This window comes from Sciurus carolinensis, chromosome 18 (assembly GCF_902686445.1).
Source record: "Sciurus carolinensis chromosome 18, mSciCar1.2, whole genome shotgun sequence".
NCBI classification, from domain to species: domain Eukaryota; kingdom Metazoa; phylum Chordata; class Mammalia; order Rodentia; family Sciuridae; genus Sciurus; species Sciurus carolinensis.
The window spans coordinates 39,230,912-39,253,064 of NC_062230.1; the positions used below are offsets into that span (position 1 = coordinate 39,230,912).

Genomic DNA, 22,153 nt, shown 5'->3' on the forward strand with positions numbered 1-22,153 from the left:
TAGTCCTGAGACTGAGTGTGTGGCTTCGTGGTGGCCAGCTGTGTACAGTGGACATAAAATAGTGTTTACTGAGGGAAGCAGACGGGCAGAAGGCCAGTGGGGGCACCAAGCTGCCACCAAGCAGGACAGCACCTCTTTGGCCAGCTTTCCAGTGAGGGGAACCCATTACAGGATGGAGCAGGGACCTGCTGTCCAGGGCATAGCCTTGCTAGCACACAGGGGACTCCTCCTAGGACGGCTCACAAACCCACAGGGCTGGCATCTGTTAAGCTCCCTAACAGGAGGAGGACGGGATACACCTTGCCACCATCTAACTCTCCGCATGCTTCAGGTGAGTGTGGCAGCCCGGGGTGGTGCTGTGGTAGCCAGGGCACATGTGCCTAGTTCCGGCTTCCTGCCAACCCTGGGCTGGCTCCCACTGCCAGGAACGACACCGGCCATGAGAGTCATGAGCATGGATTTAATTTAAGCTGGAAAAGAGCACAGGAAGGACAGCCAGCGAGCCCTGGTGTGGCCTGCTCTGCAGTGGTTACAGAGGGCCACGCCCCAGCAGGCAGCAGGTGGCCAAAGACCGGGAAGGTCTTCCAGCGCCTGTCCAAAAAGACCTGGTATGGCTGCACGGGCTCTGGAGGGGATGGCCGCTCGGGCTCTGGAGGGGATGGCCGCTCGGGCTCTGGAGGGGATGGCCGCATGCGCTCTGGCTCACGCCACTTCCTTCCTGCATCTCCTGCGCTCCAGCAGGGCCACACCCTGTGGAAAGTCCTCGGCAAAGTCTCATGCCCTGAAGATGAACGGCTGCAGCAGCAGAGTGGGCGCGGCCTCCAGGGTGCTTCTCCAGAGCTGAGGAGCCCACAGAAGCGGGCGGCAGCAGCCACCGCCCTGCTCTGCCCCACCTCTGGACGCTGTTTTTGCTGACACAAGGACACCATCCAAGTGCTCCTCCTGGGATACCTCTGAGGAAGCCTGAAGGCCTTCCATGCTTCAGAAGAGGGAAGCAAGGTTTAGTCAAGCACATCTGAGTGGATGGGAAATGCCTGTGTGGACAGGAAGAACACCAGCAGCCTCTGCACAGGGCTCCTCCTCTGTCTCTGCGGAGATTCTTCACCTCACTGAGACTCACTGTCCGGCTTTAAATCTCCAGTGTTCCTGATAACGAAGAAACACACATCATTACAAAGGCTGAAACATGGTGTAAATAGATAATAAAGCTAAGGACTCTTGGAATCCTTTTTCCTGGAGACAACCATTAGCTCATTTTTAAATTTTTATTTATTTTTTTAAAAACATTTTTTAGTTGTAGATGGCCACAATATCTTTTTATTTTATTTTTATGTGGTGCTGAGAATCGAATCTAGTGCCTTGTATGTGGGAGGCACTCTACCACTGAGTTACAGCCCCAGCCCAGCTCATTTTAAAATAACTTCATTTTATTTAGTTTTATATGTGGTGCTGAGTAAGGAACCCAGTGCCTTACTCATGCTAGGCAAGCCCTCCACCACTGAACCCCAGCCCCAGCCCCCATTAGCTCATTTTATACGCCCCCAACAAATCAGCTCCATCAAACTGAGGGCCTTGCACATACAAGGTGCTCTACCAAGAAGTATCCCCAGCCTGAGTTTAGTTTTCTTTTTTCTTTCTTTCTTTTTTTTTTTTTTTTTTTTTTTGAGGTGCTGGGGACGGAACTAGGGCCTCACTCATGTTAGGCAAGAGCTCTATCACTGAGCTACATCTCCAGCCCAAGGCCAGGTTTTTTATTGGGGTTGGTCACATAGGTACTTTCTACCTGGGTGACTGCTGTCACTGAAATTTCAAACTCTCAGCAGGTGTTCAGTAAAAATCCCAGGGACAGCTGTGCATGGTGGTGCATTCGTATAATCCCAGTTACTTGGGAGGCTGAGACAAGAGGATCAAAAATTCAAGGCCAGCTTCGGCACAGGAACTGTTTACCATCCGGGCTTCCTGATGCCAGCTAGGTATCCACCACTGGAGCAGCTGTTCCAAAGGCAGCAGCCTTGGACCTGCTGCTTTAAGAATGTTCTGCACCTTCTGTGTTACATTAATTTTTTTTTTTTTTTTATGTTGAGCCAAGTTTATGTAACTGAGGTAAATCTCCCCTGGTCATAATGTATATTCTTTTTTTTTTTTTACATTGAGGATTCTGTTTGCTGGTATTTTGTTGAGGATTTTGGCTTCTATATTCCTAAAAGATATTGGTCTACAGTTTCTGTGATATCTTTGCTTAGTTTTGGTATCAGGATAATACTGGTCCTATAGAACGAGTTAGGAAGTGTTCTCTCCTCTTATTTAAAAGAGATGGCGAGGAATTTGCATTAATTATCCTCCTCCTCCTCCTCCTCCTCCACTTCTTTCTTTTTTACAGTACGGGGGACTGAACCCAGGGCATTGCACATGCTAGGTAAGCACTCCAGCCCTTTTTATTTTCTATTTTGAGGCAGGCTTTTACTAAGTTGCCTAGGCTGGCCTTGAACTTGCAGTCCTGCCTCAGCCTCACAAGTAGCTGGGATCACAGGTGTGATCACCATATCCAATAAGATTTGTGAATTTTGTTGATCCTTTCAAACAATCAACTTTTGGTTTTATTACTTTTCTCTATTATTTTTCTATTCCTTTTGTCATTAATTTTTTTTCCTAATCTTTATTTCCTTCCCTTTGCTTGCTTTAGATTTTATCTTCTCTGCTTTTTTTAGTATATTAATGTGTAAGTTCAGGTTGTTGATTTGAGATCTTTCCTCCTTTTGAAATATAACTCTGCAGCTATAAATCGCCCTCTAAGCATTGCTTTTGCTGCATCCAGTGACATCCTTTCTTCAACCTCATGTGCCTCCCTACCCAGAGTCAGAAGCTCCAGCCCAACTACTCCTGGAACCTTGACCCACAGGAAACTGTGAGGACCTCTAGGTTTTGGGGAGATTTGCAATATGATATCATATAACCAAAGCAGTTAGTTACCCACAAATCTGCTGGCTTTCAGGAGGACCAGTCTTGAAGCACTGTTGAACTTCAGGCAGAAGTTTTATCTTTTCTGAGGAAAAAAATATGAAAAGATGAAATAAGAATTCTTTTCTTGTAGAAGCTCACTGAACAAATGACACACCTTGATAATGATGAACTCGAGGCCCTGAGGATAGAGAGAAGCAGGCAGAGTGACTCTGACTGGGGCTGCGTTGGGAATTCTGGTTTTCTAACCCTGAAAACCACCTGTGCAAGGTGAAACAGGCTCCTCGAGATCCTGAGAGTTGGTCTTCAGTCCTTGTCATCAGTTAGGAGCTCAGGAGATGAAGCTGTCATGTGCCAAAGCCTCTGAAGATTTCCACTTCTTGTTTAAGACAAACCAGGGCTTTCACATGGAAATTTATGTCTTTAAGCGTAAATGAAGTATCTTTTGGTTGTTTTATGCAACTTGGATTCATTTCTACTTAATGTTCACATAACTCAATGTGAGACACATAATGCCTTTTTATTTTTTAATTTTTTTTTTTTTTTTAGTTGCAGATGGACACAATACCTTTGTTTTATTTATTTTACGTGGTGCTGAGGGTTAAACTGAGGCCTGCCACATGCTAGGCAAGTGCTACCACTGAGCCACCACCCAACCCCACAGGATGCCTTCTAAAGTCTGGTTTTCACCAGGTACACTGGCACATGCCTATGACCCCAGCGACCTGGGAGACTGAGGCAGGAGGAGGCCAAGTTCAAGGCCAGCCTCAACAACTTAGCGAGACCCTGTCTCAAAATAAAAAAAATCAGTGGTAAAGTGCCCCTCAGTTCAATCCCCAGGACCAAATAAAGAAAGTCTGGTTTTACATTTGTTTAGGTGCAGAGAACCCATTTTCAATTCTATGAAATTAATCGTATGCCAACTTTGTGTGCGCCTGTATACACACCACATGCAGGAACCTTAGCATGTCCTTCTGGGGTGGGCTATATTTTTTGTCAGATTTTCAAAAAAGACAATGACCTGTAAAAAGTTGTCGCAGAACAAAAGAAAAAAGAAAGTTAGTAGTTGGGATGGGTCGTCTTCAAGGATGGGACAGGTGAGGGGTGGTTTCGGGCTGAGGAGAGGAGGGGCGAAGGGTCCAGAAAGGCAGTGGGCCAGGCATGGAGCTCCTGAGGGACACGTGTCCCCTGGGCTGGCAGAGACTCTGACATCCGTGGCTGTTCTGCCTCCCTGCCTCCCACCCACCACCCTGTGCATACCTGGGTCCTCCTGCTGGGCTGGGTTGGGGAGCCGCTCCCGCTGCCGCAGTGCCTCCAGGCCCGCCAGGTCAGGCTGGTGGCAGTGGCTGCGCATCACCATCACCCGGTGGCCCTGGGTGATGGCCCGGCTGCGACAGCCCAGCCGGGCCTGGTCGCGGCACATCCAGTACACCTTCTCGCCAGCGGCCTTCTCTTTCCTGTAGAGGAAGGACTCGTACACCAGGAACCTGCCCCCCAGGGAAGTCCGCAGGAACTCCAGGGGCTGCAGGGGCTCTAGAGGGGAGAGCGAGGCAGTGAGGGCCCTGGAGCTCAGGCCTGCTAGCAGGGGACAGGCCTCTGTGCCAGAACGGAGGGCTGCCTTTGTCCCCTGCCCCAGGCAGCCCAGCCGGGAAATGCAGTCCCCCAGGAGGAGCCACCGAGGTCCCTGCTCCCCACTCCTCTGCCTGACCCTTGGGGCCCTGGGGATTGTAGCTCAGACTTCCTGGCCCTGACACCCACAAATACAGACTGGCTTCCTTTCCAAGGGCTATGGTGCTGGCCCTGCAGCTGCCCAAACCCTGAGCTCCACTGGAGGACTCCCCTGACCACTTGAACTACACCCAGCAGACGCTGGGCCATTCTGGGGGACACATGGCTGATCTGGTCCAGGTACTGGGGTCTCCTAGCACCCTGCCCACCTGCCCCTTGGCCAGTTGGCAACCAAGCAAACTTTCAGACATTTACGGAACTGAAGTAAAAGGTCATGTGATATTAGAGGTGGGGCGGTCTCAGAAAATGAGGGGAATTAAAACTAGGGGCAGCACAGGGAGAACAAGAGAAGACAGAGGAAGACATGTTTGAAAGTGACAAGAGACCCAGAGGGGACAAAGCGTCCTCCAGGTCCAGCCGTACTGCCCTTTCCATGAGTGCTGAGCACTGCCCGGGGCTGCCCGTGATGTCGCGCTGCCCCTTCTCCCTTGTCCTAGCAGTCTGAGCTGGTTTCTCCCACAACAGCCAATCCCAGACTGGGACTAGTGTCCGAAGTGCAGAGCCTGAAGGTGTGGCCCCTGCTCTGGGGCTCACACCCAGGAGGAGCCGCAGCTGCACTGGGCTCAGGATGGGGCGGGGGCACTGCCAGGCAGCAGGGAGGCCAGGGCCCACGCTTGTCCCACTCCCCCTGCCCGCACCTGGGCCTTCCCAGTGGGTCAGGTTGGGGAAATGCTCCCGCTGCCTCAGGGCCTCCAGGCCCGCCAGGTCAGGCGGGTGGCAGTGCCTGCGCATCACCATCACCCGCTGGCCCTGGGTGATGGCCCGGCTGCGGCAGCCCATGCGCGCCTGGTCCCGGCACGTCCAGTACACCTTCTCGCCAGCAGCCTTCTCCCGCCTGTAGAGGAAGGACTCGTACACCAGGAAGCTGCCCCCGAGAGGCGTCTTCAGGAACTCGGGACCTCCTGCAGAGATGGAGAGGCAGTTAGAGCCTAGGCCCGGGGAGGGAAGAAGTTTGCAGAGCCAAGAGCAGCATGGCCCCTAGTGAGACCCCCACCCCATGTCTGCATCTCCTGCTCACCGTGAGGAGGTCCTGAAGCCCAGGACACAGAAACCAGCATCCCTCCAAACCAACCTTCAGCTGCCAGGGCCTCCCTCTCCTGAGGAAGGGGACTGGCCCACGGGGCCCCTGCAGGTAGAGCGCCCATCCCACAGAGCCCCCAGGAAGGCAGTCGCAGTGTGTGCTGTGTGTGCTTATCCATGCTGGCACCCTAAGGGCCAGCAGGTGGGCATGTGTTAGAGGGGTCAGTTAGAGGAAAAATAATGGTTTTTTGGGAACAAAGCAGCTCAGGAGCTAAACAGGGAGTTGTGACCTAGAGGGACAGGGCTATAGAAAGGTCACTCTCCTGGGAGCCAGGCTGGGTGGAGGTTTGAGCTAGGGCGTGGGGAGGAGGTTGGGAGTACCACCTGGAGGGCAGCCCTCCCATCTGCAGAGGACACAGTCCAGACACAGGGTCCACACAGAGTGAGCAGGAGACAGACTCCAGTCCTCAGATACCAGGAGAGGCCAGGAGAGCAAGGTGAGGGCCAGGGTGGGGCACTTGGCTGTGGAACCACCTGGAGAGTGGTGGAGAAGGTGGATGGGGAGTGCTTTGGGAAGAGGCCCAGGGGCAGCTGCAGAGTGGAGCAGCACAAGGCCCTGAGGCAGGAACAGGCAGCCAGGGGAAGAAGGGGACACCAGCCTGAGGCAAATAAGACACGTGACCATGGGCCATCATTCACTGCCCTCCATACTGGATGAAAGGCACAGAACACAAGGCCAAAGATTGGGGAGGAGAGGGCGGGAGGGCCAAGAAGCCGGCAGGATGAGAAACTGGGAAAAGGGTGCAGGAGGCAGCTTAAGGACACGGCAAACTCAGAACTCGACCAGGTCTGGCAGGGAAGCGGCCAGGAAGCACGAGGGACCGCCGGCAGAGCCCAGGGATGGGAACTGGAGATCTGAGGTCCACACAGTTGGCCAGGGGAAGAGCAAGGAAACAAGGGGCAGCAGTGTCAGGAAGAAGAGCTGGGAGAGACGCTGAGACGAGAGTGGGGAGGAAGCACCAGCCTGCGTTGGAAAGCTCACTTCTGCCCATTTTCCTGCCCAAGACCGAACACAGGCAGCCAGGCTTGTGTGCCCTGGACAGGTCTGTCATGTGTGTCCAGCTCAAAGACCCACAGAGGCACAGCCTGGGTTCCCGTGGCACAAGTTCAGCCTGGTCAGCACTTGCATGCAGAGCTGGTCAGAATCGGCCTTCATCGTGAGCAGACCCTGGGGTAACTAGCCATCTGAGAGAAGCTGCTTCTGGAAAGACTATGGCAGACAGTTGGAGAAAGGACACCTGGAGAAACCACGCTGCAGCCACTGCAGAAGTGGAGGCCATCACTCTGCTGAGACTAGGTAGAACACGAAGGACATGTCCAACTACAGAGCAGAAACTTGCTGGGTGCCGTGGACACACCTGTAATCCCAGCTATTTGAGATGCCGAGGTGGGAGGATTGCAAATTCAAGGCCAGCCAAAGTAACCTTAGCGAGACCCCATTTCAAAATAAAAATAAAAAGTGCTAGGGATGTGGCTCAGCGCAGAGCACCTCTGGGTTAAATCCCCAGTACTGCAGGGTAGGGGCGGGAAACAAGAGAAGAAACTTAAGAACTTACATACAAGCATCAAAAACAAATGGAGGAGATCTTGGACATTGTCACAAAAATGCCAGTCATCCCAGGAGGCGTGATACCCCAGTAACGGGAGGCAAAGGAAGAAATCAGATGAGGGACACGACAGAGGAACAGCCAGGCACAGCAAGTCCTTGAGCAGAGCCCCGGCACACACACGGACGTTGGGAAACTGCTGGGCTGGTCCACAGCAGGTTCAGGAGAGTGGGACACTCAGGTGGGCTGAGGGGTGGGTGACCAGGGAGGGGCCAGAGGAGGGGGATGAGCAGGTTCACTGAATGACGGAGGAGGGTGTGACAAGTGAGCCAGGAGGGAAGGCTGGAGTTCTCCCAGGCACCTGTGCTCCCCCGCTGAGTGGGGTTGGGGCAGTCCTCCCGCTGCCTCAGGGTCTCCAGGCCCACCAGGTCAGGTGGATGGCAGTGACCTCGCATCACAGTCACCCGAGAGCCCTGGGTGATGGCCCGGCTGCGGCAGCCCATGCGCGCCTGGTCCCGGCACGTCCAGTACACCTTCTCGCCAGCAGCCTTCTCCCGCCTGTAGAGGAAGGACTCGTACACCAGGAAGCTGCCCCCGAGAGGGGTCCTCAGGAACTCAGGACCACCTGAGGGAAATCAGAGAGGCAGTCAGGGAGGATGCAGAGAGCAGGGACAGGGCTGGAGAGGCAGGGGTGGGCTGGATCCCTCTGGTCTCCCTGCAATTCAGGAAGCAAGGCTTGAGGTGTGGCCAGCTGAGCCGCTGGAGGACAAAGACTCACCAGGGTCTGCATCCTGGTCCTCCTCAGGGGATCCCTGCAGGGCTTGGGATTGTGCAGGCTCCTGATCTTTGACCTTTGCTTTCTTTCTGGGCCGGGGCCTCGTCAGAGTCAGGGTACCTGGTCCCCTCTGGTAGAGTAGACTGTCCACGCCAGGGAGCTGCTTGTCGGCACCGCCCTCAAGGCCATCTGGCTTGGCCTGCAGTGTCTCCATGGCCTTCTCCTGCTGCCTCCGAGCCTCTAAGCCCTCCATGTCCGGTGGGTGACAGTGGCCACGCATCACTGTTACCCGCTGGCCCTGCGTGATGGCACGGCTGCGGCAGCCATGTAGCGCGTGGTCCCGGCAGGTCCAGTACACCTTGTCCCCCACGGCCTTCTCGCGCTTGTACAGGAACGACTGGTGCACCAGGAAGCTTCCCCCATAGCACGTCCTCAGGAACTCGAGGGGCCTGGCCTGGCCTGGGGGCGGGACCCAGGGCAGTCATGAGACAGAGACAACAGGAGCGGAAGGAGCCAGCGGTCCCAGGAAGGACGGCCGGCAGCCGAGGGTGCTTCTCTCCTGTATGGAGACGTGCTGTGGCTTCCCCGGGCCAGGCATGTGCAGAGCCTGGGTGTGTTCCCACTGACCCTCCCGAAGCCACCCAGGGAGGAGGTGAGGTTCCTCTCCCAGGGCCAGTGAGGTGTCCCAGGCTCCTGGGGGTCAAACACCAGCCCCAAGTCACTCTGGGAGGGCCTGAGCTGGCTCTGACTTGGCAGCCTATCTTCCTGGTCACTCTTGGCCACAGGTTATTGTTTAGGGTTTGTTTAATTTTTTTTTTTTTTTTTTTTTAATACACCAGGGATTGAACCCAAGGGTTCAACCCAAGGTTTAATCACTGAGCCACATCCCCAGCCCTTATTATTATTTTTTATTTTTGGAGATAGGATCTCACTAGGTTGCTTACAGCCTCATTAGGTTGCTGAAGTTGGTTTCAAACCTGCAATCCTCCTACCTCAGCCTCCAAGCCACTGGGATTACAGGCATGCGCCACCACACCTGGCTAAAAATTTTTTATCTATGTATGTTTTGAACAATACATGCACATGCTGCTATAAAACTCAAGTGATACTGAATGATACATGGTGGAGAAGAACCCCCTGCCCTGTCCTGTCCCAGGTAGCAGTGCAGCATCACCTCTGTTCCTTAATCCCTTCTGGTCAGGAGGCCTCAGCTTCTGGAATCTAGGCCCACTTCCTAGTTAGTGGTAACAAAACCATGAAAACTCACATCTCCCTCTTGCCCAGGCCCTGCCTGCTGGGCAGGTGCTGAGCACTTCCTAAGCATGAGCCCACAATCTCCATAACATCCATGTTATCACATCTGCCTTAGGATAAAGCTCTGGAATTCTAGGAGTTAAGCATATTTTCTGAGGTTAGAGGGTCACCACCAGGTGGGGCTGGCATTTGAACCTAGGTGCTCAAGACTCACTAGGCACCCAGAATCACTGGAACCAGTTAAATGCTGACTTCTGAGCCCCATATTAGACAATTCTGGAAGAACATGGGACCCCAGATTGCAGCTGGTTCAGGAGCAAAGATGGTGTCCCTTGGGTTTAATCATGGGGATGTACTTATATTTTTCAGTCACTTAACCTTGAGCACGTTTTTTCCCTTGAGTGTAATGTTAAAAACACACGGGACCTTGTGTTTGGCGTGAGAATGGGCCGGGGTGGCGTACTCACCCAACCCCAGTGCTGGGCGCTTCTTGGGCGGCAAGCTCAGCAGTGACAGGGCTCGGTGCCCCTCATCCTCCTCTGGGGCCGACTTGCACTGTAGCTGCCCAGGCGTGGGCTCTGGCTCCTCAGGGTTCAGCCACGGCCCTACCCCCTCAGGTGGCTCCTCCACTTGGCCTCCAGGGCCCTGGGGCCCCTGGGAGTCCCCCAAGCCCTCTGGCAGGGCCGGGCTGGGCGTCTCCTCCCTCTGGCACTGGGCCTCCAGTCCTTCCGTGTTGGGCGGGTGGCAGTGGTCTCGCATCACTGTGGCCCGCAGGCCTCGGGTGACGGCGCGGCCCCGACAGCCCAGATCTGCATGCTGGCGGCACTTCCAGTACACCTTGTCCCCCACAGCCTTCTCCTGCTTGTATAGGAAGGACTCGTAGACAAGGAGGCGGCCCCCGAATGGGGTCCTCAGGAACTCCAGGGGCTGGGGGGCTGCTGGGGGAATAGAGGGCTGGGTCAGCTGCCCAGGGCCAAGGTCCAAGGCCAGAGGCCTGGATGAGGGCCCCTGAGAGTGAGGGGTTCTGGACTGGGGCAGGGTCACTGGGTGCATAGGGTACCGCCTCAGAACCTGGCTGCCAGCCCCAAAGCCAGACTTTCCAGGCTAATGGTGGTGGGGGGGTGTTTTTGGATTTTTTTTTTTTTTTTTTTTAATTTCAGGTGTCGATAGGCCTTTATTTTATTGGTGTATTTACATGGGGTGCTGAGTCTCGAACCCAGGGTCCCACACATGCCAGGCAAGTGCTCTACCGCTGAGCCACCGCCCCAGCCCCGTGGGGGGGGGTTGTTTTTAAGGCGTTAAAGGAATTCTGCACATCACTGAAATTCCCATGAGCTAAGGCGGACTGGGTGCCCAGAAGGTCCTATGCTGCACAAGGGTGACATCACGTTATCTGCACCCCAGCCTGGGATGAAGTGGTGACTAGAGACCAGAAGGCTCTGCTAGGAGCAGGGACAGGACATCCAAGGTCGCCATGATGGAAGGGTGGGTGCACAGGCACACACCTCAGCATGCAGGCCCACAAAGGGGGTGGGGCCAGGGGCAACAGACCCAGAACCTCACCTGTATCCAGCTTGCTGCGTTTCTGCTCAGGAGCCCTCAGGCTGGGCTGGACTATCAGGGCCTGCTCTTCCTCAGCTGGAAGGATCTGGAGGGTGCTGGTCAGGGTTGCAGGACCAGACATCTCCAAGGACACGATACAGTGCACTTCAGTGGGCTTGGAGTCCACTCCATCCCCATCCTGGTCAGAGGCCATCAGCAGGACCAGATTGGGGAAGTCCTGGGGTTTCCTGGGGGCAGCTGGGACAACATCTGTGCCCACATCAGGGGAAGGCTCCAGGCCAGCCTGCACATTCTCCTCCTCCTGATCGCTTGGTTCAGGCAGGGGCATCCCGAGACCAGTGGCCTGGTCCTCAGGCCAAACTCAGCACCCTCACTCCTGGCAGATAGGTGTCTCCTCCTCCTCCTTGACCAGGAGCCTGGGAGTCCAGGGGCTCTGTCCTAGGAGGAGGCAAAAGCCCAGTCAGTAGAGGAAGCCTTTGGGCTTGGAGCCCTAGAAAACAGATCTGGATGCAACTGGGGGCAGATGCGGCTGCCTTGGGGCTGAGAGGCCGGGCCTTGTGCCTGTGCTTCTCCGCAGAGCCTCTCCTTCCCCACTGTACACTACACGGCAGGCAAGGCCTCTCTCTAGGTGCCTCGCACACTCGTAACTGAGTTTCCACCTAGGGACCCTTGTGGTCCCAGCACAGATGCAGGGTCCTCACCTCTATTCTGTCTAGGCTGACAGCCCAGTGTTCTGAGTCAGCCATTCTTATTGACTCAGTGTTCAGACGAGGACACTGAGGCACAGAAACCTGACATTCCTGAGGCTGACGAGGAAGGAAGGTGGATCCCAGTTTTTGCTTAGATGCCCAGGGACTTTCCTGGCTCTCTCTGACCCCACATATTTCACCTTGATGCTGTGCACCTGTTTCAAGGAACAAAGGCCTGGTCAGCATTTGCACTTTGCAGACCAGAGCACTGAAGCCCTGGGAGGTGGGACTTTCTGGAGTCACAGAGCCAGTCCCTAGCCTAATGTGCAGGTCCCAGGCCATTCCAGGCCTCCAGAGATGCTGGAGTCCCTCCAGAGCAGCGACCTGTGCCTGCACTGTTGCTGACATGGCCTCAGCAGTTGGAGCTGGGCAGGTTGTTGGAGAGTCCTTCCAGGTCACTGGGGGCTCTCTGACTTCCAGGCTGGAGAAGAAGGAAGGATGGATAACCAGGTGCCAGTGCAGGGCCAGGCTGCCCTGGAGACCCAGCCTTGGGGGCTGCAGCATGTTATCAGCATGGGCTGGCTTTCTGGGTCAGCTGGGCAGTGTGCATTAAAGGGATGATTCCCACTGCTCAGTAAGAGCCCCTAAATAAGACTGCAGCACCCCCACAAGTTCTGTGGTTCCATTTACCACTGGTATCTCACTTCTGCCCCCATGCTTCCTGGTCTGGGGCCCCACAGTCAGCCCCACAAAGTCCTGGTCAGCTCCAGGGGCCAAGGTAGAAGGGCATTGAGTCCCTAACAGCTTTCCACGTCGGGCGGGAGCTACACAGGCGCCCAGCACAGGGCAGCAGAGAAGACCCCATCCCAAGGGACAGGGCTTGAAGGAAATCTGCCAAGTAACAGGCAAACGATGGGGAGCCCCAAGCATCCCCAGCCTGTCCTCCGCATCATCCCCCCGCCTCAGTTCAGCCCCTGGAAAAGTCAACCCCTGCTCCTCCGTGTGTCCTTCGCAGTCCTGCCCATCCCGCCCACAAGGCAACGGGGGACGCCAGGGACCGGGGGACTGTCTGTGGCAGACACCCAAGGTGGCCTCCAGGACAGGCAGGTGGTGCCGCCAGGAGCCCCGCCCACACAACGCCCCGCCCTGCGCTGAGTGACTCAGGCGCATGTCCCTCTGCAGTCAATCCGCCCCTGGGCTCCAGGGCGCGCTCTCCGTCCGGGAGCAAATGGATGGAAACGAATGGCTGTGGCAATCGAGACCCGTGTCCTCCCTGTCTGGCGTCTCCGCCCTGGGGCGTTAGCGGCTAGCTCAGGTGCCTACCCACGTCAGGCCTTTCCGACCGCTCAGGCCACCCACCGCAGCCATGAGGCTGCCGCCCGCCCAGCTCGTGGTGGGGGCCCGCCCACAGCAGGAGGACCCCTCCACAGCCTCAGGGCCTGGGACCATCAGGTGTGCAGGCTCGGCCTCTTGAGTCAAGGTGGGTGGGAAAAAAGAAACCCCCACATTCCCATGGAGCTGCACCCTGAGTCTAAGAGCAGACAAAGCAGTCCCCTCCACTAAAATTCTATTTAAAAACCATCCAAGATCTAGGTACCTCAAAATATATGGAAAAGCACCAGCACAGCAAAAAGGCCAGCACTGTGTTGACCTCCCGCTGGGTCCCTGCAATGTACCAGAATTTGGATTTGCTGGACTGTTCCCACTCACCAGTTGAAGGGCTTGGGGTGGTAGACTGTTAAATGACAGGTCCTCCTTTCCAAGTAGGCAGGGCCCTTTGTGTTGGGTTTTGTCTCCACCTTTGAATCTGAACTGTCCTCAGTGTCTTGCCCACAGTGAAAGTGCCCAAGCACTCCTCTACCTGGGCCATGGCCACGGGTATGCCAAGGAAGGAAGCTGTATGGAAGGCCATGTGGGCACCAGGCACTGCTGGACAGAAGGGATCCTCTCTCCTGCCAGGCCACTGCCCCTCCAGCCGTGTGCACCCACAGAACCCTGACCAATGATGAACTATTGTCATTTTAAGTCACTAAGACCGGGGTCATTCATTACACAACAATAACTGGTATACTTGGCAAGTGACCGTGCCTCGCGGGTTGAGGTGGAATCATCTTAATGGTCGTGAAGTATCTGGCATAAAATCTAGAATGACTTTTTGTTGTGGTGGTGGTACTGGGGACTGGACCCCGGAGCACTTTACACTGAAACTTCCTTTGAAACACGCGGGCCTGGCCTTCAGCGAGAGTCCTCCCTGTGAGAGGATGAACCACAGAAGGTGGCCCATCCATACAGTGCAATATTATTCAGCAAATAAAAAGGAATGAAGTTTTAATACATGCTTAGTAAAAGCAGGCAGTCACCAAAGACCAAGTGTTGTAGGAGTCCATCAACATGAAATGCCTAGGGACTGGAGGTGTAGCTCAGAGGTAGTGATTGCCTACTATGCACAAAGCTGACTTCAATCCCCAGCCTCACCCCCCAAATCTATATCTATCTAGCTATCTACCTATATATATATACATACACACATATACACGTGCACACATTCATAATGTCTAGAATGGGACAATCTATGGAGACTGAAAGCAGACAAGTGGTTGCCTGGTGCTAGAAGGGTGGGGGGATTGGGGAGCGATGGCTAAGGGGAATGGGCTTTCCATCTGGGATAATGAAAATGTTCTAAAATGGTGAGGAGTGCACAATTGTGTCAATACACTAAAAACATTGAATTGCATGGTATGTTAATTGTACCATAGTGAGGTTGTTAAAAACCAATACTTGTAGGTGTGACTCATATCCTGAGGGTCACCTGGATGAAAAAGATTTTCTATTCCTTAGACTGCTCTACTAAAGTTCTCCTACCTGGCCTTGGTTTCCTCATCCATGGAGACAGGTGGCATGAATTATATGTTATATGTTGTGATGTTGTTTCTTTTCTTTTTTGGGGGGGGCTGTGGGGATTGAACCCAAGAGTGCTTTACCACTGAGTTACATCCCCAGTCCTTTCTTTCACTTTGAGACAGCCTTGTTAAGTTGGCAAGACTGGCCTTAAACTTGCCATCCTCTGCCTCAGCCTCCCCAGTTGCTGGGATTACAGGCATACCAGGCTGTTGTGATGTTTTCTAAGTTTGGAATATCATATCCTAAAACTTATATGGAACCCATTTACAAATGTTAAGAACATAATGCTGGTAGATCACTAATTCTGCCAAATGCACAACTATTCCATTCTCATATTAGTGCCTTTAGTGCACACTTTTTTGTAGCACGCACATTGTGTTAAAACATGTGGTTTGCTACTGTATTCCCCTTTAGAGAAGAACATCTCACCTGCAGACCAGATGGAGCCCTCATAAAGGACCAAAGCTTTATATAACCGAAGCTCTTAACAGCTACAAAAACACATCCACAGCAATATTCTAGGTGGCCACACGATGGCGATGTTTCCCATAATATGTTCCCACTGCCTTCATGATAAAATGAAATGTTTTCAAATCAAGAATCTGGAAATGTTTCCCGGGACCAGGGATGGGCTTTAAAATGACCCCCCAGAAATTTATGAAAGATATTAGTTAGAAATCAAGGGCCAATGAACCCATTATATCCCATCATCCTACACAGAATTGAAAACTGGAGACATAATGGGTTAAGAAATTCAACAAAGGCCAGGCACAGGGGTGCAGGCCTGTAATCCCAGCGTGTCAGGAGGCTGAGGCAGGAGGATAGGGAGTTCAAAGCCAGCCTCAGCAACTTAGCGAGGCCCAGTACCAGGTTCAATCCCTGGTACAAAAACAAAAGACAGACTGTTATGAAGACACCAATAATACCTCTCTCTCAGCTCACTAGTCTTCCCTTCTATTGCTTTTCCACTTGGGTCACATTTGTTATTTATTGACTAATTTTGTTTTACATGTCCATACCTTTCAAACATTTAAATAACTAGGACATAATAAATCAAAATGTTGAAAGTGTTAAGAATGGTGATTTTATATTTTCTTAAATTTCTTCTGTTCTCAAACTTGTTCATGAACTCTTTTTACAGTGGGAAAATATCAAACACTTTAAAGATAAACTGTACCTCCCAGCTTCCTAACTCTGCAACTCTCAGAAAAAAACAGGGATTCCATTACCGTGTAACCTCTGAAGAGACTGGGTTTCTTCTTCCCCAGGGAAGTCGCCCAGGAGAAACCCAGTAGACGCCCTCTAGTGGCCACGGGCATCCTCGCCAGCTTGCAGACCTATCCGCACCGTCAGCTCAAATCCTGCCCCAAATGCACCCTCGTTCTCATCACACCAGCCCCAGGGAGGGCGTCCTACAAAACCCGGACCAGGACACTTGAAAGGGTCACATCAGGAAGGCAGAGGACACGTCCACTGTGCCAACATGAAACCCAGAACAGAAGCAAGGCCTGGGAAGCACTGCTGAAAGCTGAATAAGGTCAGTAGCTGGAGTTAAGGGCACTATTCTGAGATTAATTTCTGGGTTTTGCCTGGACACTTAAATAAGATGCTGGCGTTCAGGGAGGCTGGGTGATGGGTTTGTGGAAATTCTCTGTACTATTTTTGCAATTCTTTAGTTTTCGCAGTGCTGGGATCTAACCCAGATTCTTGCCTAACTAGGCCAACACTGTACCCCTGAGCTATACCCCAGCTCTATTTTTGCAATTTATAAAAAATGTAAAATTAATAAAAGTCTTCTGAAAATCCAAATTTATGGAAGCAACAAGTTGACAGAGAAAAGGAGCAACCTAGAGACTTCCTGTACAGAATGATGTGAGAGAGTACCTATGTCATGTCCTCCTGCCCATAGTGGACACAAAGATGACCTGCCCGGATTCACCTCATTGGTCCTTGATCTGAACCTGTGTCAGGAGTGAGATGCTATGACATCAGCTCCAACTTCTACTGCTGAAACCTAACAACCTCCCTTCCAAAAGCCACCCTCGTCTCCGCTCTGCCCCTGGGGAAATGGGAGTCTTAGGCAATTAAGTGTGAGTGGCTCAGGGCTGCACAGCTGATGAGGGTCAGGACCTGAATGCAGGGCAGCCCATCCAGAGCCAAGGTGCCTTCCTCTGGTCCTGAGCAGTGGGTGCTTAAAGTAAAAAATAACAGGTATGCAGAAAACTGCTCCAGAGAGCTGGGGTCACACCTTGGAAGTAAGTGGTTCACTGTATCTGTGTCCCTACAAACCTGCTATGTTATCATTTAATACAGCTCTCCATCACTGGGGCTCAAGATGAATTTGGCAATGGGGGACACCAGAGGAGACTGGAAGAAGCACCAGGGTTGCCACGGCTACTACCTTGGACAGTGTCTCTACTGTAGAGCCAGCCCAACTCCAGCCTGCTGACCTCGATGCTCCAGCTTGGCTGTGGTGGCAGCTGCTAGCCACTGCTAATTTCAGGGTCACCTTGCCATTTCCTGTTTGGCTTCTCAGCAGCTCTACCTCTCAGCAGCAGCACTAAAGTCCCAGTTGAAAGCTCAAAGAAGTGCGTGCGTCTTCCCAGCTGGACCATGACCAAACCTCCTCCTAGGACCCAAAGGGCTGAGACGTCAGGATTTTCAGGATCTCCATTGCCAAAGACCAACGATGTGCCGGGCGCTGTGCTGTGCAGCTGGTGTGTGACACCTCACGCCATCTCCCAGGTAACCCCACTGGTTAGACTCTGCTGCTCTTTGCTATTACAGAAAAGGAAGCCAGGGTTCGAGCTCAGTCCCCTGGTCAGGAGCCAGGTCGATAAGGGCGGCTGCCACCCAAACCTCCCCTGCCTCGCCTCTCTGCCTACCCACTGCATTCCGACCTGTCGGTGTCAACAGGTCAAGGCTCCGACTGCCCAGCTAGGGGTACCTGCCGCCCAGGCGACACCTGGCAATGTCTGGAGGCACTTTTGAGTGTCACACGGGGTGGGGGCGGGGTCACTGTGACTAGTGTCTAAGCCCGTGGAGGCCGAGGTTGCAGTTTAACGCCCTGCAGAACAGGGCAGCCATGGCAGCCATGGCAACCACACCACTTACCACATGGAGGGTCTGCTCAGTGCCAAGGCTCAGAAATCCGCATTAAAAAAAGTGAGGTAGAACAGAAAAGCTGCCCTCCACATAGTGAAGTTAGATGTAGTTTTCATGAAACTTATTTCAATTATTTGTCTATATAATTCTTATACAGAAATCCTCTGGGGCACTTGACTAAATGCAGATTCTGGGCTGGAAGCACACCTCAGCAGTACAGAAGCTGGCACGCACGGGGCTCTGGGTTCAATCCCTACACTGCCAAAACAAATGCAGAAGCCTGTATTCCACATCAGAATTCTGGTTGAGGACCTCAAGGATTGAAGAATCAAGATTTTTTAAAAAAATATTTTATTTAGAGACAAGGTCTCACTGAGAAGCTTAGGGCCTCACTAAGGTGATGAGGCTGGCTTTCAACTTGTGATCCTCCTGCCTTAGCCCCCTGAGCTGCTGGGATTATAAGCATGTGCCACCATGCCCAGCAAGAATCAAGATTTTTAATAAATAAAATAAACAGGTGAGGTTTTGGTTTTGTTTTCTTTTTGTACTGGCAACTGATCCCAGGGGTACTTTACCACTGAGCTGCATTCCCCAGACCTTTTTATTTTTTGAGACAGGGTACAGGGTCTCACTAAGTTGCTGAGGCTGGCCTTGTATTTATGATCCTCCTGCCTCAGCCTCTGGAATTGTTGGGGTTATAGGCATGCACCACCACAAACATCTGTATAAGAGTTTTATTTCCTTGTCTAAGGCACTGTTCTGGTCACTGGGCCTAAATTCAGTAGGTTCTAGACAGCAATTTTTAAAATTGCATAGGAGATATCAATTTGTATTACTATAATAATAAAGTATTATTTTATGAAATTTTATTATACATATGTATATTTACTCTGTTGATTTAATTTCTTTTTTTTTTTTTTTACTTTGGTCATTGTTTTGGGCCCTATGTTTTGGGATTTTTTTGTTTTGTTTTTGGTACCAGAAATTGAACACATGGGGGTGCTTAACTACTGAGCCACATTCCCAGCCCTTTATTTTTATGTTTTAAGATTAGGGTCTTGTAATGGAGGAAGGAGGGACTGTACAGAGGGAAAAGAGGGGTGCGAGGGGTGAGGTGAGGAAAAAATAACAGAATGAATCAAACATCATTACCCTATGTAAATGTATGATTCCGCAAATGGTATGCTGTTACTTCATGTACAAACAGAAACAACATGTATCCCATTTGTTTACGATAAAAATAAATTAAAAAAAAAAAAAAAGGTTAGGGTCTTGTGAAGTTGCTGAGGCTAGCTTTGTACTTGCCACCTTCCTGACTCAGCCTCCCAAGCCACTGTGATTACAGGCATGTGCCACTGCACCTGGCCCTAATGTGTATATTTTGTGATATTAAATTTTCATTGTACAAAGACTTTTCAGATCAGGCAGATGGAAACAGGACTTTCAAGCATCTCAAAGTTTATGGTTGTCACTCTCTTGTCCCCTCTCCCCTCCCCCAAAGTTGAGGGTATAGAGCAACTCAAGTGCAATACTCATACCACTGCTTTGACACTACCACTACCCTCCTGCTGGTGGTCATGAGGGGCTCAGTGTGGGCCCAAGAGCCACAAAATATTAGGGATACTCAGGTGCCTCTCAGATACGCTGGGTTCAAACTCTAATCGCTAAGGTCCTGAAAGCCAGGAGCCTCTCTTGGAAACTGATGGCAGTTACCTTCATACATGAGAGAAACTACATCACCATCCACCTACACCTCGGTCTGGGGCTCTGGCTTGTGAGGGAGGAGCCCTCCAGTCCCATGGCTTCTCTGGCTACTTCACCTGTGGAGTAGGAAAAGCAGCAAATGAAATACCCTCAGCGAAATTCTTCAATAAACAGTGAAGCATCAAGGATGAGGAACTCTTGTCTAGGCTCAGCAGGGCCTGGACAGTGGAAGAGGGAGGAGGGAAGGCCCTGCAGTTACAATACCTCCTGGACGATCACTGCGCTCCCCTACCAAAGTGCCATTGGGTTTAGAGGCGTACTGCCCGGTGCAGGTGCCCTCCCGTGATGACATGCACACACTCTATGTGCACAGCGTTATTCCTGGGAGAGGCTGAAGGTGGTGGTCTTAAAGACTAACATCTACTACTAAAGCTGGGCTCCATGCCCCCAGCACCGTGGGGTCTCCTGAACCAGACACTTGTTTATTGTGGAGAACTGCCCTGCTTATTGTAGAAAGTAAAGCAGAACCTGGCCTCTACCTGCCAGATAAATACCATTATCACTCCCCCACAAGTTGACAACCAACACTGCTGAATACCCACTGGGGGCAAAACTGCCTGAGAGTCACTGCTCCAAAGAAAATTAGAAACGCAGAGGGCAGAGAAAGGGAGATCAGCTAATAGTATCAGCTCCACGACCCATGCTAAAGCTGGGATCTTGAATACCACCTAAAGGCCCAAGTGGTAAAGGCATACTCCTGGGCTAGCAATGTGGCTCAGTGGTAAGGTACTTGCCTAACAAGCGAAGTCCTGGATTCCATCCTCAGCACCACAAACAACAACAAAACAAACCTACCAAAGGCTTACTCCTCAGGGCGGCCCTACTGGGAGGCGGTAGGAGCTGTAGGAGATAGAGCCTAGTAGAAAGTCATTGCGGGGATGCACTTCAAAGACAGAGTGGGACCCCACACTCCTCGCTCTTGTACTTCCTGGACATGAGTTGAGCAGTCTGTTCCATCATGTGCTCCCTGCCATTGCCACCCAGCATCTCTACCAGAGCCCCAAGCAATGGATCTTCCTGATCTGGATCTGGAGTCTACAAAAACATGAGCCAAAATTAACTTTTTCTCTTTATAATTTAATTGTCCCAGGCATTGTGTTATGATGGCAGAAAGCTGAGTAATCCACCCTATTACCCTAGATCAGTCTTGCGTAGTTCAACTCCTCCTCTGATCCCGCCCTCTTTCATTTCCTTTCCCCTCCCTTCCTCTCCTGTCACTTTCATCCTCACTGCCTCCTCTTCAGCCCACATTAAACCCAGGCAATGTTCAGCATCGTCAGCTTGCAGTCACTCCAGTGCGGACAGGTTACTCTTCCCAAAGCTTGGTCATGCATCTCCCAGGAAAATTCATCTCTGCCTGCATGGCTTAGCTCATCAAGAGCTTGGCAGTACAAACATCTCACTCTAGCCCTACCTCATTGTGACCTTCCACAAACCCCACTTGTGGCTTTTGGAAAAAGAATAAGACAAACCTGATGGTATCACACCAGAAAATCTTAGTCAAGCACTGGAAATGATATTAGCCCTGGAAAAAAAATTGTAAAAATATACCTTTCTTTGGAATTGAAGTTTATACTTGATTATCTGATTGTGAAAATTCAGTATCCTCCAAATGGAAGAAGTAGAGGGTTAAAAGCAGGGTTTCAAGCCCAGCACAGCACAGTGGTGGCCAGCCTGTAATCCTAGAGGCTTGGTAGGCTGAGGCAGGAGGATTGCAGGTTCAAAGTCAGCAAATTAGCAAGGCCCTAAGTAACTAAGGAGACCCTGTTTCAAAAAAAAAAAAAAAAAAAAAAAAAAAAGGGCTGGGGATGTGGCTAGGTCGTTAAGTAGCCCTGGATTCGATCCCTGGTATGTATGCATGTATGTATAAACACATACATACATGCGTACATATATACATAAATGGAAATAAATAAAGCAAGCAAGCAACAAGCAGGGTTTCAAGCTGTCAGACCCACTAGTTCCCGAATCAATGGATTAGCAACAGTCTTTTCGAATGGAGTGGAATGGAATGAATTAGAATAGAGCTAGAATAGATCTGCGTCATGTGAGCTGGGGTAAGCGGTTCCCTTTAAACTTGTGCTTGAGTAATCTGTATCTACAGGCACAGGGAATACACGCAAAACGTATTTTTCAGTGTAGGTTGAGTCAAAAAGTTTGAAAGCCATAATGGGCAACCTATAGAGTCAGAACCAGAAAGAGGTGGGTAAAAATCAGCAAAAAGTGCAAGGTCACTGGGACCCCCGGACGCCAAGAAGGAAGTGAACAGGGGTGGGTGCAGGATGGGAAGCCACTGGGCGGGGCGGACACCGCTGGAGAAGAATGTGGGGCTTCCCGATTTGGGGGCACCAGGCTTAGCGCAGGGGTCGGGTGGGTTGGGGAAAGGAGAACCGGGAGAAAGGAGGCGAATCGTGAGTGGGACAAGGAGGCGACCGGAGCCCGGGACGCAAAGCCGAGACCCCCCCTCCCCAGCACAACAGCCCGGGAACCCGGGAGAGCCGGGCCGGGGCGCATCCAACCGTGGGGCGGGACCCTCCGGGACCCTCCCTGCCCGCCGGGGCCCGTCCTCACCGACGGCAGCGGGCCCTCCCTCTCCGGCGACGGCGCCGCGGCGGGTCCCTTGGTCTGGGCCGCGGCAGCCGCAGGCGTCGACCTGGTGGCCCAGGCCCCTCCGGCCACCACGACCCCAGCGCCCGCTCCCCGCCCCCACCTGCCCCTTCGGGAACGAG

General features: G+C 52.2%; 1 protein-coding gene across 4 annotated transcripts; it reads right to left on the reverse strand.

Annotated features, from left to right (window-relative positions):
* Nucleotides 1-446: 446 nt before the first annotated feature.
* Nucleotides 447-22,153, reverse strand: Flywch1 (FLYWCH-type zinc finger 1). 4 transcript variants are annotated; one of them, XM_047534110.1, is made up of 10 exons: nucleotides 21,996-22,149; nucleotides 16,957-17,333; nucleotides 10,966-11,403; nucleotides 9,870-10,340; nucleotides 8,152-8,607; nucleotides 7,735-7,998; nucleotides 5,385-5,648; nucleotides 4,219-4,491; nucleotides 2,971-3,043; nucleotides 447-1,146 (listed from the first exon to the last, which is right to left on the reverse strand). In XM_047534110.1, exons 3-10 carry the CDS (start codon nucleotides 11,291-11,293, stop codon nucleotides 1,107-1,109), a joined length of 2,169 nt encoding a protein of 722 aa, XP_047390066.1. In that variant the 5' UTR covers nucleotides 11,294-11,403; nucleotides 16,957-17,333; nucleotides 21,996-22,149; the 3' UTR covers nucleotides 447-1,106. The 4 variants fall into 4 exon arrangements, with proteins under 4 accessions (XP_047390066.1, XP_047390067.1, XP_047390068.1 ...); XM_047534111.1 differs by lacking the exon at nucleotides 16,957-17,333 and adding an exon at nucleotides 19,374-19,480; XM_047534112.1 differs by lacking the exon at nucleotides 16,957-17,333 and having other exon boundaries at nucleotides 9,870-10,337; nucleotides 21,996-22,153.

Coding starts and splice junctions, on each gene's coding strand:
- Flywch1 (XM_047534109.1), bottom strand. CDS start 11,293: ATGCCCCTGCCTGAACCAAGCGATCAGGAGGAGGAGAATGTGCAGGCT. Junction 8,608..9,869: donor GCGCCCAGCACTGGGGTTGG/GTGAGTACGCCA, acceptor TCCCGCCCCCAG/GCCAGGCCAGGCCCCTCGAG. Junction 7,999..8,151: donor GGACCAGGATGCAGACCCTG/GTGAGTCTTTGT, acceptor GATTTCCCTCAG/GTGGTCCTGAGTTCCTGAGG.